Source organism: Numida meleagris, chromosome 5 (assembly GCF_002078875.1).
Source record: "Numida meleagris isolate 19003 breed g44 Domestic line chromosome 5, NumMel1.0, whole genome shotgun sequence".
In the NCBI taxonomy this organism is placed as follows: domain Eukaryota; kingdom Metazoa; phylum Chordata; class Aves; order Galliformes; family Numididae; genus Numida; species Numida meleagris.
The window spans coordinates 67,150,308-67,166,306 of record NC_034413.1 but is presented as its reverse complement, the minus strand read 5'-3'; the positions used below and the strand labels follow the sequence as shown (position 1 = coordinate 67,166,306).

General features: G+C 43.7%; 1 protein-coding gene across 4 annotated transcripts in view; it reads left to right on the top strand.

Annotated features, from left to right (window-relative positions):
- LRP1B (LDL receptor related protein 1B) overlaps window positions 12,630-15,999 on the top strand; it is a 603,435-nt gene continuing 600,065 nt past the window's right edge. For all 4 annotated transcript variants that reach the window (XM_021398823.1, XM_021398822.1, XM_021398824.1 and 1 more), the window contains exon 1: window positions 12,630-12,860. In XM_021398823.1, the coding sequence (XP_021254498.1) occupies window positions 12,776-12,860 (85 nt within the window). In that variant the 5' untranslated portion in view covers window positions 12,630-12,775. The remainder of the gene's footprint in view (window positions 12,861-15,999) is intronic.

Genomic DNA, 15,999 nt, shown 5'->3' with positions numbered 1-15,999 from the left:
TGCTCCCTAATCAGGAGCATCTCCCCTCCAAAATTCGGGATGGATGTGTGGCCAGCCACAGTGTGACAGGCGACAGACAGAATGCAGCTCATACATGGGACCTAAGGTAAGGAGAACAGCGCGTGCCAAAAATCACCGAAGTCTGGGCGTGCTCCTTGTGGATTTTGGTGCTGGGCCAGGTTGGCTACACCAGCTTCACGGATGCTCCATGGGAAAATGCACCAGGGCTGCCTCTCTGAGGGTTTGACCTTGTGCTATCCATCTCCTTGGAGAGGAGCAGATGCTCCTTCCCGTTGCAGTAATGAGGACCCAGGAAGCAGGCTCGTAGTGCTGAATGCCAGGGCTGACATCCCGCAGCCCTGGGAAGGAGTCCAGTGTGTCTCTTGAATGCGAATAGAAGGCCCTAGGCTGCCAGGGTTTTGTTAAATAGATCTCGTTCTCTATGCACCAGACCAGATCTTGCACTTGGAGCGTATCCTTCAGGCTGCTGACAACAGGGTTCAGCAAGCTGAACCTGGAGGATCAAACTGCCCAGGATGCACCGTCAGAGCTCAGGCAGCAGGCTGTGCTTTGAAGGAAGGAAATCTCATCTTTATTCATGATTTAATTAAGAGAGATCAGCTTTTTCTGCCTGTTTTGAATATACATGAAAACAATTATATATATAAGGCTATCATCCCTCATATCAGCCCTATGCTTCTGAGCAAAAAATCTCAGTTCCCAATATCCTTGATGGAATGATTTAATCCATCACAAGGGTCAGACTCTTCTATACCCCTGTGAGGATTTGGAGCATGGTACGACAGGTCTGAATCCTGAACACTAAACAAAAGGCACATGAAAAGCCAAAATCCCTCACATAATTTTGCTCAAGCCTTGTTTGAACACAAACCTCTCTACACTCTGGGTTTTATTCATTAAAATAAAGCACACAAAATAACTCTCACCTACCTATTATTAATCATACGGATTTGCTCAGGAAAACAAACATACCTGGGCTTTCAGAACAAATCAATTCAGAGGAAGGGAATATTTTGGCTGCCATGGCAGCCCAGAAGAGGGTAAAACAAACATCTCTGCTGCTGATAGTTTGCAACTGACTCCGCCATGGACCGGTGCTGATGTGCGATGCTATTTTTAAGCAGCAATTGTTTAATCACTTCTGTTCCCCTGGGTTGAGGCTAAAAATGATGCCTTTGGAGCACTTTGTCTACAAGCAGGTAGAAGTAATTTGATCTCATCCTTTGTGGCTGCAGAGGAGATGGAGCTGTATGAAGCACTGGCAACACACTTGACAAAGAAACCAAATATTGAGCAGAAGTGAGAGTGCGTTGATCATGACATCAAAGTGGCATAATGTCACTGAGTGATCTGCTCTGAAACATATTGCCTACAACAGAAAAGGGAAAAGCTTGCTTGAAACTCTATATTCTTTTCTGTCTTGCTGCGTTTTGCTGCAGAGTTAACTCCTGGGGCTCATGTACCCACTTTATATGAAAGGGACAGATAGTTTTGAAGGGCACATGTAATTGCATGGACGTATTTCGAGTACAGGTATTTCTGAAATTGCTTACTGGACTCGCTGCTGGTTTGTAATAGCTAACAGCTCTATCGCTGACTTCTGGGGAAATGAGAGTTAAATGCAGACAGGTTTGCCAGGAAGACAGCGTGCAGTGTCTCACCAGCTAGATCTGAATTGCAGTCTCCTTACAATTCATTACAAAGAGCAACCATATCTCTAGATGTGAACTTTCACAGCATACCTGGACCTTGTAATACAGAAACAATTCCAGTTCTTAAAGCTAGAAGCAGTGAGTCTCTTGCAGAAAAGCCTTCCTTTCAGCCATGGGAAGATATTTCCTATGCAAAAGTGAGAGCTGCTCTTTGTAAATCAGCAGTATTATGCAAGCAAGAAACTTGACCTGGGAGTTAGAGGGAACACTTAAACCACAAGCACATAGAGTAATAGCCCAGCTTCACAGATGTCAATGGGAATTTTGCTATTGACTTCCATAGGGCCAGGATCTCACCCATATCTGCATAGATGATTAATGGCTCCCCTGCCTTTCAATATCCTCTCTGGCTAACAATAAATTATCTCTGCCAGTGATTACTTTTAAGATGTAGCTCATAAAAATGCTTGTGAAAAGCAAATAGTTTTGCCTTTGGGACAGACTATATTAAAGAAAACGCTGGATATTCTCGAAATCTTCCCCAGATGGATTGCCATAGGGTACCACATGATCCCCTTGCCTCCATTTCAAATAATCCTTTTGTTTGTCCTGCCGTAGTGTTAGCCTTGTAGATTTTTCAGGGAGAAAACCTTTCCATCAAAGTGCATTTAATATGTGTGTTAGCTAAGTGGTTTTGCCTCCTTCTTTGTTTATGGCTTTGCAGAGATACTTTTGTTTACTTAGAGAGAAGACATAAATAAATCACTGGCGTCTGTTACTTCTTTTTTGCAGGCACATGTACCCCTAAGAAATAATGAGCAGTACAAGCTGATGGGGGGAATCTGTTATTGTGATTTTATTTTCATCATCTTAAGGTATTGGCCAAGTGCCAGTCTGGGGATGTATGGTGCTAGAAAGAAAAAGCCTCACTGATCAACTAGTAAGTGAGTCCTCATTTTGAAAGCTGCAGGACAGCTTCATTCAATAATTTCCCTGTGGGTCACTTGCTATTTATCTCCTATTTCTGTCAGATAAGTGGTTCCTGCCTTTCCCTCCCTGTTTTTGAATGGAATAAGCTTTTTAACATAAACTGAAGTAGGATTTCACCAGAACTTTGAATTCCCACCTGCTTCAGCTGCTAGCAAGTTTCTCTTTTCTGTTCTTTTCTTAAGTTACCATTTATATGTTTTCTTGCTTCCTGTACAATTTACTCACTCTTCTTTAAACTCCTGTATTCTTATTCAGAGGAAGGGCACAGGGTTACTGCTGCATACAAAGCTTCTGCAGGTATTCTGACAGGCAAAGTGTAAACTGCAATGTAAGTGTTGTCTTCCTGGCTTGTACAGGATATTACAGGAATATTCACACTCTTCTGGGACTCCTGTAGTGACTTCTACATTCTTTACGGAGAAAATCATCCTTTCCAGCAATCCTTTTTTTCTTATCCGCTAATTATTTATCCACTTTCTCTCTCATCCTGCTGCAATTTTAAGTCTTTTAAGACTTCTTTGACAAGGAGTCACTGAAAGCTTTCCAAATGGAGAATCATAGAATCATTAAGATTGGAAAACAGCACTCAGATCACCAAGTCCAACCATCAGCCCATCCTCACTATGCCCAATAAGCCATATCCCTCAGTACTAAGTATCTACATTTCTTGAAAACCTCCAGAGACTGTAACTCCATCACCTCCTTGGGCAAGAAGAACAGCTGAGCCTCATTATTCCTGCACATGAGGAAAAGAGTTGTCATGTTGTTACTGAGGAAAAAAGACTGGAGAACAAAAGGGCCATATTCATATCCTCCTGATAAGACCTACAAGTGCAATCTCAGCACCTCAGGCCAGGTCCGTCACTGACACAGGTACACAGCTCTGCCTTCTTTTGACACTGTTTCAATGTTGAACAAAAATTTCAAAGCCCTTGAACCTATTTTTTCACACACACCTGATGTTAGACTTTGCCTAATACTCAGTATCTACTTCTGTCTGAGTGCATAGCCTACTGCTGCTTTCTCTTGAGCTAGACATGTAGAGCCATAGAGAACTTCTCAGTTTAATGAAGTGAGGACTCGAATGAACCAGTATCACTCCAACAAGGCATCAGTTTATCATGAAGGACTTTCATTCCTGTAGCTTTCTCCTTTTTCTCCACTACCACTGCATGTGTCCTCATCCCTGGTTAAGAACAGAAATGAGTTGAACTTCAAACCAGGGAAAGTTGAAATCATTTTACGGGAAGAGTCATTCTGTAGTTTAGAATTGTAGAATTGTTTGAGTTGGAAGGGATCCTTAAAGTTCATCTAGTCCAACTCCCCTGCAATGAGCACAGACACCTACAGCTCCATCAGGTGCTCAGAGCCTGGTCCAGCCTGACCTTGAGTGACTCCAGGGTTGGGGCATCCACCACCTCTCTGGGCAACCTGTGCCAGCGCCTCACTTTGAGGATGGACTGAATGTAATGTACAGAGCCACGCTGTTCCCATCTGTGTGCTCACACAAATAGCAGTTCTACCTGCTCTGCTATATGGAAAAAGGGGATATATAAAGACAAATGTGATCTTTGCTTAGAGGGTGAATTTGAATTTTCAATATCTTATTGTTTCATTCAACATCATTCACCGTGTTTTCTCATTTCTGGCTCTCCCTCTCCTCCATGTAGCAATTTTTGAGTTTCATTGTTATTCCATCAACTGACATGAAAGAGTAAATGCTGCAGTTTTCTAACAACATTAGCAGAAGAACCCTGGGGGAGTTAACCCCTCAGAGGGTTTCTGTTCCATTGTGAAGCATGCTGTAACATAACTATACCTCTTGAACTTTTTTTTTTTATATCACAGATTATTTTTTTCCCAGTACTTTACCCCTTCTGCCACCCATCCACCTTCTTTCCTCATGCTCCACAAACACAATTACGCAGACATAAGATGCTCCATAAGCACATTTGTACATGTGTTGTACTGCAGGACGTCCCATCCCACAGCATTTGCAGCACAACATGGGTTCATGAAAGCTTGGTGTTCATAAAACTTCCCATCTTTCGCCGCCCTCTAAAAGACAGCGCATGTTTTCAAATGTATGAGTGCGTGCCTGAAGAGTAATGTTAATTCCATCAGCTCAGTGGGTATTTGACACCTCGAAGGTTACATGCATGACCTTTCATTAGCTGTGAAGTGCAGTGTTTACTGCAACAACAGAGAACAGGCAAAGGGACAATCTGTTTTAGTGTCCGGCCAATGATAAAAAGACAGAATGTTAGCACAACTTTACATTCCTATTCTTTAACTATGCACCATAATTGACTACTTTTTTCTTTCCTAATTGTGTATATGAGTTGATGTCAAGTCTTTTATCTGAGAACTAAGTCATCGCAAGTTACAATCTCCAGCTGTAGTTTCTGTTTCTGTTAATCCATTTGGAAAAGTAATATTCTGCTTTTAAGAATACATTTTACCTGGACAATTTATCAGTTTAAGTGGCCTCTTACAAATAACTTACGTTCAGCACTAACATCTCCTGGACTTTCCCATATACAAAGCTCTCAGAAAATAAACCATTGCAACGTAAAGGCCGGTGGGCACTATGTCAATCGCGGTTACTATTCTTTGTGAGCTCTCCTTTTATTGGGAGAGCTGTTTGTTTCTAAGGTTTCAGGCTCCTTTTCCCCCGAAGGATTTTCGGCTTTCTGCCGAAACCATGATTTGAGGAATAGCCTATGGGGGGCACTCACGTACTGCAGACAGATCCTCCTCTTCCCAAATCGCTCAGACCGTGCTTCGCAGAGATGGGGCGGACCCTGGGGCACAGTTTCACGTTACCTTTTATAGAGAGAACAAAAGTGAGCAAAATAAACTGAACCTTTTTTTTTTTTTTTTGTCGCAGCCTTACTATTCCCCGACGAAAGACTAAGTGATATTAAAAGGTGCGTTTAAGAGATATTTGGAGCCTGATTACGCCAGAAGCATAAACGCATCGCCTCAACGTGGGGCTTGTCTGCATTTTTTTACACTCTAAACAAGGCATCTTGTACTTTAGGTTTCGATAGCAGGTACAATTATTATTTGCTCACCGAGTTCATGGGATTGTTTAAGCATTAATGAGAGTGAAGCATTCAGTTCTCTCTTTTCTGGAGTGGAATTACTTATTCAAAACACTTGTGATTCCATTTGTCTATCTATTACTGCGAAGGAAATGTTGCTTACCGCTGTAGTCATGGCTGTTTGCATTTGGACTTTTACAGTAAAGCCTTTATCTGACGGCAAAAACCCTGTACCAGATGTTCCTTTGCTTAATCTCTTTTGTGATTAATAAGATTTAGCCCAAAAGCAGAATGAAGAACACACTTTGGCACCTGGCCGCCATCACCCAGTAACGTGCTTTGAGGCAGCGAGGGAGGGCTCTTTTAATCCATAAGTTCTCAATCGGACGCATTTTGGAGGAAAAGACTGTGAAAGTGAATATGATAGCTGTCTGCAGGATACTCTTTTTCTCCAAGTGGCCAATTCTGCTGCTTTCTCCTAAAGGAATGGCTAAAGGAAGTATGAGCAGTAAACATTTATGCACACAAGCTCCCATGCTTGTCCAGGCAGCAGTGATGCTGATGCAATGCAATCGGGCTGCAGAGGCCGACATGATGTGCAAGCAGCTGTAGGGCTAACCTCTGTGCAACTGGCAAATGTAGATTCTCTGTAGAGGAAAAAGTTGTGCAAGGAAGAAAGGAAGTATTCAAACAGGCTCCTGCAGTTGTGCACGTGTCCAGCATTGACCAAGATGAGGAAATTCTATCATCAGTTTGTAACACTGAGGAATCGAAGGTTGTGCAAGTATGTTTGGGATGCAGAAGGGCATTTCCCGTGGGAAAATCAACTATAATTTAATCTCATAACAATACATGAGAAATAAAACTATGAAAAATGTTGAAAAATTATGAAAAATCTGAAATCTGAAGTGATAGTAGCGCTTTGCTCCAAACAGAGATACAAATTCCCAATTTGATAAAAAATAAAGTTATTATAATTGATTTTTTTGGCCACAAGGAGAAGTGATTTATGTATTTCCAGGACATGCTAGATAGCCATGAGCTTCCCAAATCTGTCATTGTATATTGTGTCACGTATCATCATTTTCATCATGATACTCTGCACAACTGTGCATTGATATATGTCATAACAGGCCCCACTTTCAATACTTATTAAGGAGCATGATTTCTCTCTGATTTCAATAGGTGAGTCTTAGGAAAAAGTCTTGTTTTTAAAGTATTACTTCTAGTTTCTGCGCTTTTAGCAAGGAGCAAATAGATGCTCCTGGAGAACAGTAAAATACGGAAACCTAATAGAAGATTGTGGAAATGGATAATGACTTCTGTCGAATTACATTATGCATTATGTATTATTATCATTTAATCATTCTCTATCACTGTGAGAGATTTCACTAGTTTATTCCTGACGCCGTGTTTAGGAAATAAGAGAGACAAATAAACCTGTGTACTTTACTTCCCAACGCTTACATGATGAAATTGAAAATTTCACACATTAGTTGCATTGAGATATAATCAAAAAAAAAGATGAGTTGTCTCCTTAGGCAATTTTCCTATATATTTCTGAATACATCCTGCATGAATGTTATACGCTATTAAATTAATCTAAAGTTACTGCTGGCAGGAGAGGTTACCTCTTCCACCCCTTGGTAGTACCATAGAGCTACTTTGGTGTCCACCCCTTGGTCATTTCAATAACTGCATCTTCAGTACTAATGATGTCGAATATTTACATTTTAATTTTAAGCATGCACTTATGGGTGTTTGTGAGAAGAGGTCATAGTGTACAACGCCTTGGAAACTCACATTTTATTAAACAAAGGTAATTTTATTATGGCATTCATAATTATTTGGGGATAAACTGGAGGAAAAAATAGCTTGTATTGGTTAATATACCATGCAATGTTGACACAAGTTTTACCAGGCCAGTGTGAAACACACTTAACCAGATATTTTTCTTGCTTTTTCCTACTGTTAATATCTTTCCCCAGCATAAGCTATGAAAATTATTTTGGGGACAAGGAGTTTCTCCTCTATTTATTGGAAATATTCTCAACATCTCCGTGCATGCTCGTGCAGCACTTCTGAGTGCAGTAGGGTGCCAGGTAAGAAATTTGGCCCCATTTTTACATAAGCAACTTAATTTATTGGGTAATAAAATAATGTGGAAGCACAGTTCTCTTCTGAAAGAGATTCTCCTTTTTTTTTTTTTTTTGCAAAATTGTCCTTTAAACAGACTTCAAAAGGTGGTGAACTCTTTTCTGTTCTAATAACTTTTACGATCCTACTTTTTATGAGAAACAAACCTTGCAATCAGCACTAAGATTGTAGAATCATGGAATCATAGAAATGTTTGAACCAGAAAGGACCATTAAAAGTCATCTGGTCCAACTCCCCTGCAATGAGCAGGGATGCTCACAACTCCATCAGGTGCTCAGAGCCCCATCCAGCCTGACCGTAACTACCTCCAGGAATGGGACATCCACCACCTCTCTGGGCATCCTGTTCTAGTGCCTCATTTTCCTCATTGTAAAAAACTTTTCCTTATATCCATTCTAAATCTTCTCTCTTTTAATTTGAAACCACTTCCCCTGACATATCAACCATTTCCCTTTGTCCCATTTATGTCTGTGCTGAAGCCCACCTGTCTAATGATGAAATGCCCTTTGCCCCAGTGAGATCTCTGAGTGCCGTGAGCCATGAGCAGGGGTTTTGTTGCCTTGTCTTTAGCCATCATGCATCAGCTCGTTGCATCTCACCTGAAGTGCTCCATGGTCTTGTACCACTCCAAGGACATTTACAAGTAGAATGATAAAACTCAGCATCTTTACGAGATGGAGATTGGGAATGCACAGATCACGATCACGGCTTTTGGGTTTAGAACGCTGGGTTTTTCTTGTTCCATTTTTTTGCTATATTTCTGTGGCAGGGTTCCACACTGATCCATTTTCACGCATTTTCTTTAATACCTCCCAATTTATGCATTAAAGCCATGCCAAAACGTCTCGAGCGCCAGGCAGCGATTTCCATCCATGGCACTCGGTGTGCAAATATACAGCAGCTCACACATGAAGAACTTTTCCAGCAGCAGCTGAAGATGCACATTCAGAAAGTCTTTAGCAATGAACCCACTGTTACACTGCAGTAATGAAAAATTCCTTTAGGGATGTTTTCTCTGCTAGGGACAGCTCGTAATGCAAAGCTGTGAATTTGGACAGGATAGGGTTGTTTTCTTAAAAAAAAAAAAAAAAAAAAACCTCAGGTTTTTCTTCCTTCTTTCTGCCCCGAGTCAGCTGCTGCTTGGCAACTTTTCTCTGGCTGGTGGGCCAGGGCAGGACACCCGAGTGCCTCCAGCCTGGCTGCCAGCACGGTCCCCTAGCAACCCCTGCAAAGGGCTGAGCATCGCGGCGACATTGGCATTGCAGGGACTGTTGGGTGACAGACGCCACCTCCCCACCTGGTGATGGAGAATAAATTAGTGAAGCCATAAGGCAATTTGCAGTGAGGCAATTGAGGTAGCTTCATAGCGCCTAATGTCAGAATTACCTTTGGCTGATAATTAATATTCCCGTGTTGTGTTATGCCAGCGAGTACGAACAATTGGTTCTACTTTGTTTAATTTATCTCAATAAGAGATTTCATAATATTCTATAGCTTGATGAATTCATTTATTTAACCTGTCAGTGTTAATTTCTCTGATTAGGAAGAAGGAGTTAGAAAGCACCACAAGAGGAAACAGATCTCTAACAGCACTTTTAACTTTGGATTTTCTCTTCAGCAGCAGTTCCTTCTGGTTTCCTACATAATTACATTTTTGGGGTTTTAGTGAGGAAAAGACATTGAGAAACACTCAATTCTTTTTCAGCAGGAAATTCTGCCACTGTATCCAGCTCAAATCTCCTTTTTTCTTCTCCTTCTTCTTCTTTTTTTTTTTTTTCAGTCCTGAGATATGGGCAAAACACGTTATAAACCAGATTATCGTTCAAAGAGTTTGAATCATACACGCATAAAGATACTGGGTTGGATTATTCCTCTGGTCACTTCGTTAAACAATGTTAGGTTTACTCATAGAAGCTATGCATGACAGCTTTTACATGGAGGAGCTTTTTGTTGCTTTATTTGAGCTGAAAAGGAGACATGGGACATCCCCCTGCTCCTGTGTATTTGTGCTGCCTTGCTCAAGTCATCCAACTCAGTCACACCAATGTGACTGCATAGCCACCGACATTCAATGGAAATGAAACGGGGAATGATTTATCAAAGGTCAACTTCTATTTGTTCAACAACCTGCATTTTAAAAGCAGGCTTCTGGGATAATTATTGCTTCAGTGCTGGCTTACAACATGCCACATTTTTAGGCCTCAATTTGACAAATGCTTACTTACAGGTAATTGCACTTTTTAATCATAATCCTGACTGTGAATGACACTTTATTTCCTGTAAACAAGGAAACCATTGACTTTTATTACAAATGTCATTTAAATATTTTAATAAGTTTAGGTGCATGGGGGATGTGCAGTACTGAAGGCAAGATCAATTAATTCTTCAAATGTTAATGTTTGAAATGAGCATCGTATCATGAAAGAAAAATATTCAATAGCACTGAGGAATGTTGTTAGATAAATACGGAATGAGATCAGAAAGGAGCAAATTAGAAATAAAACGTCGTATGGCTGAAAATAGGATTTTTGTTGAGGTGTTTTTAGGGGAACATGTGGTAACTCATCATGCCAGCTAACAAGTAACATCTGGGGAAAATCATGGCCACTTGCAATTGTGCAGACCTTCAGGCTTTTGCAGAAGATGCAAGAAGGCAGGGTGGAAGGAGGATATTTCACTGGCACAGGTTGTCCAGTGAGGTGGTGGATGTCCTATCCCTGGAGACACTCAAGGTCAGGCTGGACCAGGCTCTGAGCACCTGGTGGAGCTGTAGGTGTCCCTGTGCACTGCAGAGGAGTTGGACCAGATGGCCTTTAAAGGTTCCATCCAACTCAAACCATTCTATGACCCTAAGGTATTGTGAAGATACTTCCATAGCCCAAGAACGCAGAAACACCACGCTCATCTGCATGCACCCATTTTCTTATACCATGCAACAGACACGGCATGTGGGAAATATCACCGATTTTAAGCAGGAATTCCTGACAGTTTGGAATTCCAAGGTTCTCCTTATCACATTTCCTCACTTTGCCCTGACGTCTGCCCATTTTTCATATCTAAAATATAAGTTGTTTGAAATCATACTTAATGCACAAAAGCCATCGAGGTGGCTCTGGTGGCTTACAGAAGGATCTCCCCTGCAAACGTCCTGGAGTATTGTTTCATTATGACATTCACTATCACACAGAACAGCCTCTGATTCCCAAGACCACAGACAATGCCCGATTTTTTTTTTCTCTGTAGTTCAGAGCCGCTCATTTCTGTACTAGCAAAGGCTTTCTACACTGAGATCTAGAACTCTGCTCAGTTATGGTCATATATTGGCTGCAGGGGAATTATATGGGCTCTGTGGACAGTAGATAAATGCAGAATTTGATCCAACTGGATTTCTCCCCTCAGCTGTGAATTATTTGGGGTACTAAGGCTACCAGCACCCCCCTGTGAGTCCCGCCAGGCTGACCCATAGCAGTCACTGGTGCCAGGATGGGGCTTTTCCCTTCTTGAGTGGCTGTACCACGGGGCCTTTCCTCCATTTCAGCAGAAATAACTATATTTTTCACATTGCTCCTGGGTTGTGCAATGTTCCTTCCCCCCCACTTGGTCCTTCTGGCCCTTGAAGTTTCTTGGCCGTGTCACTTCATATAAAAGGCATTAGGTTCCGTGTTGGGGAATATAAACATGAAGTTAAAAGGACTGAGGCTTTACTCTTGAAATGTAAAGGTCTCAGCAGTCAATTTTAGCACCTTGCTGTCTTTGGAGAAAATTCATATCTGAAGGTGACGTGAAAGCTCTAACACCTCTCATCTGGCAAAGGGATCGGATTAAATAAAGTATTGTAGAACTGAGATAAGCAAAGCATGGTTATGTTGCATGACAATTTCAAGGTAATACACTTACAAAAAGCAGAAGTTACGGCTCTGGTGTACCAAGCGGGGAACAAACATGTATTTTGAGACCAGGGGAGGGTCAGGTTTGGATATCAGTGGTGGCAAACCCAACAGGTTTGCTGGGCCCAGAGCAGAGCAGACTGAGGGGAAGCCTCATGGCGGCTGCAGCGCCTCACAGGGAGTGGAAGGGCAGCACTGAGCTCTGATGTCTGGGGACAGGGACGGGACCTGAGGGAAAGGCTTGGAGCTGTCAGATGGGGGTTAGGGAAAGGTTCTGCCCCAGAGGACGGTGGGCATGGGACAGGCTGCCCGGGGCAGTAGGCATGGCCCCGAACTCCTGGAGCTCAGGGGGCATTAGGACACTGCTCTAAGCCATAGGGTTTGGGTGGTGCTGTGGGGACCGGGCTTGGATTCAATGCTCCTTATAGGTCCTTTTCAACTCAGAATATTCTGTAATTCTACGATTCTATGACTCCATGATTCAGCGCCCACTGGGATCTACTTCAAGGACCGCCAATAACCAAGGTGAAGTTTGCTGAAGATGCATTGGGTGGCAATTGAAGCTCACGCATGTACAAAGTAGCTTTCTCACGCTACTTTCTTTCATCTCCGCAGCTCGGTAAGGCAGCGAGAACACGTACTTAAATACCTTTTCTTTTGCCGAGTCACCTCTGACGAAGCCTGTCCGCAAGTCAAAAAAAAAAAAAAAAAAAAGCGTTCCAAATCCTCCAGAACCGAAGCACGGAGCAGGGCAAAGCCTCCTCCCCGCCCGCTCCACACCGGGCTCTCCGCGGGAACGGGGCGGGGCGCGAGGCGGGCCGAGGGCGGGAGGCGGAGGCGGAGCGCGGCTGTGCCGACCGGCGGCGCCCCGCGCTGCCCGCTCGCTGCGTGAGCCGAGCCCCGGCGCGCTCCGCGTTGAAAAGTGCCGGCGCGGCGGCGGCTCCCGCAGAGTCTCCCGGCACGGCGGCGCTGCCGCTCCGCTCCTCTCCCGCAGCCCGACAGCGGGCAGAGCTCCGCCGCGATGTCCGCTCTCATCCTGGCCCTTCTGGCAGCGCTCTGGGGATTACCGCCCGTCGCGGAGGTGCTGGCAGCGGGAGCCCGCGGAGGTAAGGGTGAGCGGAGCGCGTTCAACTTTCCTCTGGTTGTTGGTGTCTTCCCCGCGCACGGGGAAGTTTGGAGGTGGAGAGCTGAGTGGCTGCGGGGGGAACTTGGGGGAGTTTCGCTGTGGAGAGCCAGCGAGACGTAGGAAGGGGAGAGCTGCTCGCCCCCGGGGCTCGGTGCTCCCGTGAGGAAGCGCTAATGCGGAGGTACCGGTCCCGAAGTGCGGCCGAAGTTCCCGCCGGTAACGCTGCCCCGTTGCCGCCCGCCTCGCATCCGAACGTTCGGGCTGCGGGCAGCGCTGCGGGAGGGAGCGCGGGGCCGCGGGCAGCGCCAGAAGTTGCAACTCTTCCTTTCCTTTAACGAGTCTCCGATCAAAGCCTCCGCCGGGGGTAGCGTTTTGTAGCGGTCTCGGAGCGTTCATTTTCCCGGGAGATGCTGGCGTGGAATGGAACGTTTTTTGTCAAGTAGCAGATCCCCTCCTGTCTCAGGTGTGCCGAGCTGCCTCGGGTTTCTTCTCTCCGTGCAAAACGGCGCTAACCAGAAAACACGCTGAGGGGCTGCTGGCAGCCCTTTCCCTTCCAAATTGAACGTGGCTGCGCTGAGAGCTGTCGTACCCAGCCTGTCGAACTTAGGTTCGTTTTAGCAGGCGTACAGCTCTGCACAACGGTCAGGTCTCACCATTAGGCATCCGGCTCCTCTCCGTCGCAGCCACACCACCTACCAAAGTGTTTACGAACTGCTTGCAACTCGGTGGGGGGGAGTGCGGGGGGCTCTGGCTGCTCGCTTTGGGGTACGCATTCGTGCCTCAGTTCAGCTCCTGAACCCCTCCGGTCCTTTCCCACCCAGCTATCAAAGCTGCTCAGGTGATTCGGGCAGCAGAAATGAGAAACAACCAGCTATCAGAGAGGGAAGTGTTGCTGCAGCATCCCAAACTTACGTGTTCGTAACGCTACACCGTAACTATGAGAACGGTGCAAAGGAGCGAGGGTGTAACAGCACCTGAGCAGTGTGCTCAGCCAGATGGGAGAGGTTCTTAGAAAACCTTTCAGCTTTACGAAAGGTACCTGTGCCTTACTTCTATCTGGGAAGATTCGCGGTTGTGGCAGTGTTGTTTGAGGGAACATGTTTCAAGAACTTTCTGTGGTATTTGCAGAATGGTCAGATTATGCTTCAGCAGCTGTAGCCTGTGTCTGATCTCATGAATAAGAATCAAACTTGCAAACATCTTGCAGAATTGTTCTGGAAACTGATTTGTCATTCTGTCTCCTTTGATGGAGATAAGCAAATATTTCTGAATATTAATTTTTGTTGTGTAAATTTTACTTCATTTTCCCTGTATCTTGTTTTCATTACCTCGCTCTTAGTGTTTGACAAAAAAAAAAGTGCTGTCAGCTTACATTAAGATCAATCCTATCTTAAAAGACAGCATCCTTGTAAAGCATACCAGCCCAAAAAGTGGGATAAATCAAATTTACTTAGAATCAACTAACTCATCATATCATAATGTCATGTCTTATCAAAACCGAGTGGAGTACAAATCAAGACTTAAAAGGCATTTTGTTAAAAAAAGTCAAATGGTCTCAACATAAAAAGGCTGAGGCATCCAGAGAGCAAATTACATTTGCACATCAGATAAACTTCATGATATACTGCTAAAATTATTGACCATACCAAGCTGATCCTCCATCACAGGAGGAAATTCTGAGGCACTGAAGCATGCTAGGTTTAATGTATGTGAAAGGCACTGAAATTTGGAATGCGCTGCGGTTCACCACTGGTAATAGAGAATTGGGAAAATGTCATGGTTTGTGTTAATAGCACTGTTGTGGTAGCCATGGTAATACTAAATATTAGTGAGTGTTGTAGGGAGAGGTAACACCTATTAGACTGGTGGATGATATTAGGAAAAAAACCAGGAAGAAATAGAAAGAAACTCACTGAAGTTTGAAGTAATGGAACCTCTTCTCTATGCTTGCAATTGACTGGGAGGATTTTATTGGCTCAGTTCTATCCTAAGCCAGGTTACAAATGCTTTATTTTAATGTATATATGAAAGGGAGAAAAAAAACAATGTGGAGAAAGAGGTGGGAATGAGATGAAGGAAAATGCAAGTAAAATAATTTGAGGAGGGGGATAAAGCAGGGAAGGTGATGAGGCTAACAACTGAGGTTGTGCCACTTCAGTCATGAAGTATGACTAGCTTTTTGGTGCTCCAGTCAAGCTCCTCCTGAGGAAATGCACAGTTCCCTGGCAAAGAAGCTGTAATGGTTGCACTAAGGAGAGTGAGAAACCTCAGTGGAGCTTCACAAGTCCCCCATCTCCATCTTGTGAGCAATAGGCTTGGGAGCACTGCAGGGCTTGTCCCCAAAGTCTTGCAGATAGTAGTCCCTACCGAGTGGAGAAATGTTATCTAGGAACTCAATGCTTGCTGAGTGATGGTGTATCACACATTCAATTAATATTTTTGGGTAATTTTAAGCTTTTAAAGAAGGAAAGACAAATCTTTATTGAAGTGGCTTCTCTCTGGATTCATGAAGTCTTCAAAATGTCTACCTTTGTTCCACTTAGCAGAGGATTTACTGTTTTCACAGTGTCCTTTGACCATGCTTAAGTAAAGGCTGGAGATAAATTACTTAGAAATGGAGTTCTTGGGCTCAAGGTTCAGCTGATGTTAATTTGGATTACTCACCTGGTAGCAGAATGAAACCAGGTGAAATCAATCTGTCTTCTCCTGGTGATGATTGCTGGTGGCCTTCCTTCTCCATCAAGGAGTCTCAGCAAGCAGCTGGATATGCTGGGAGGTTTTGCAGCAACCTCCTTATTAGTAGCAAAATGCTTGAAACCGAGTGTATCAAATGCTGCTGCACTTGACCAGACTGAGGTCTGGCTTAGCAATCTCTTGGGAAGTATTCTCAGCACATTTCTGTGCTGTATTACAGAGGTGTTTGTTCTCATACCTAATGCCACTTGTGTGCCTTGAACATAGGTAATAAGTACTGGTATTGTACATGAAAAAGAAATACTTCCAAGGTTGCAGTGACATTCCTATTTATTTATTCCAAAGAACAATGCTGCAGGAAGCATGCTATGCTATTAAGGACTTATCTATCATGGGAGAGGCAAAATTACAGGGAAGGGTGGAAA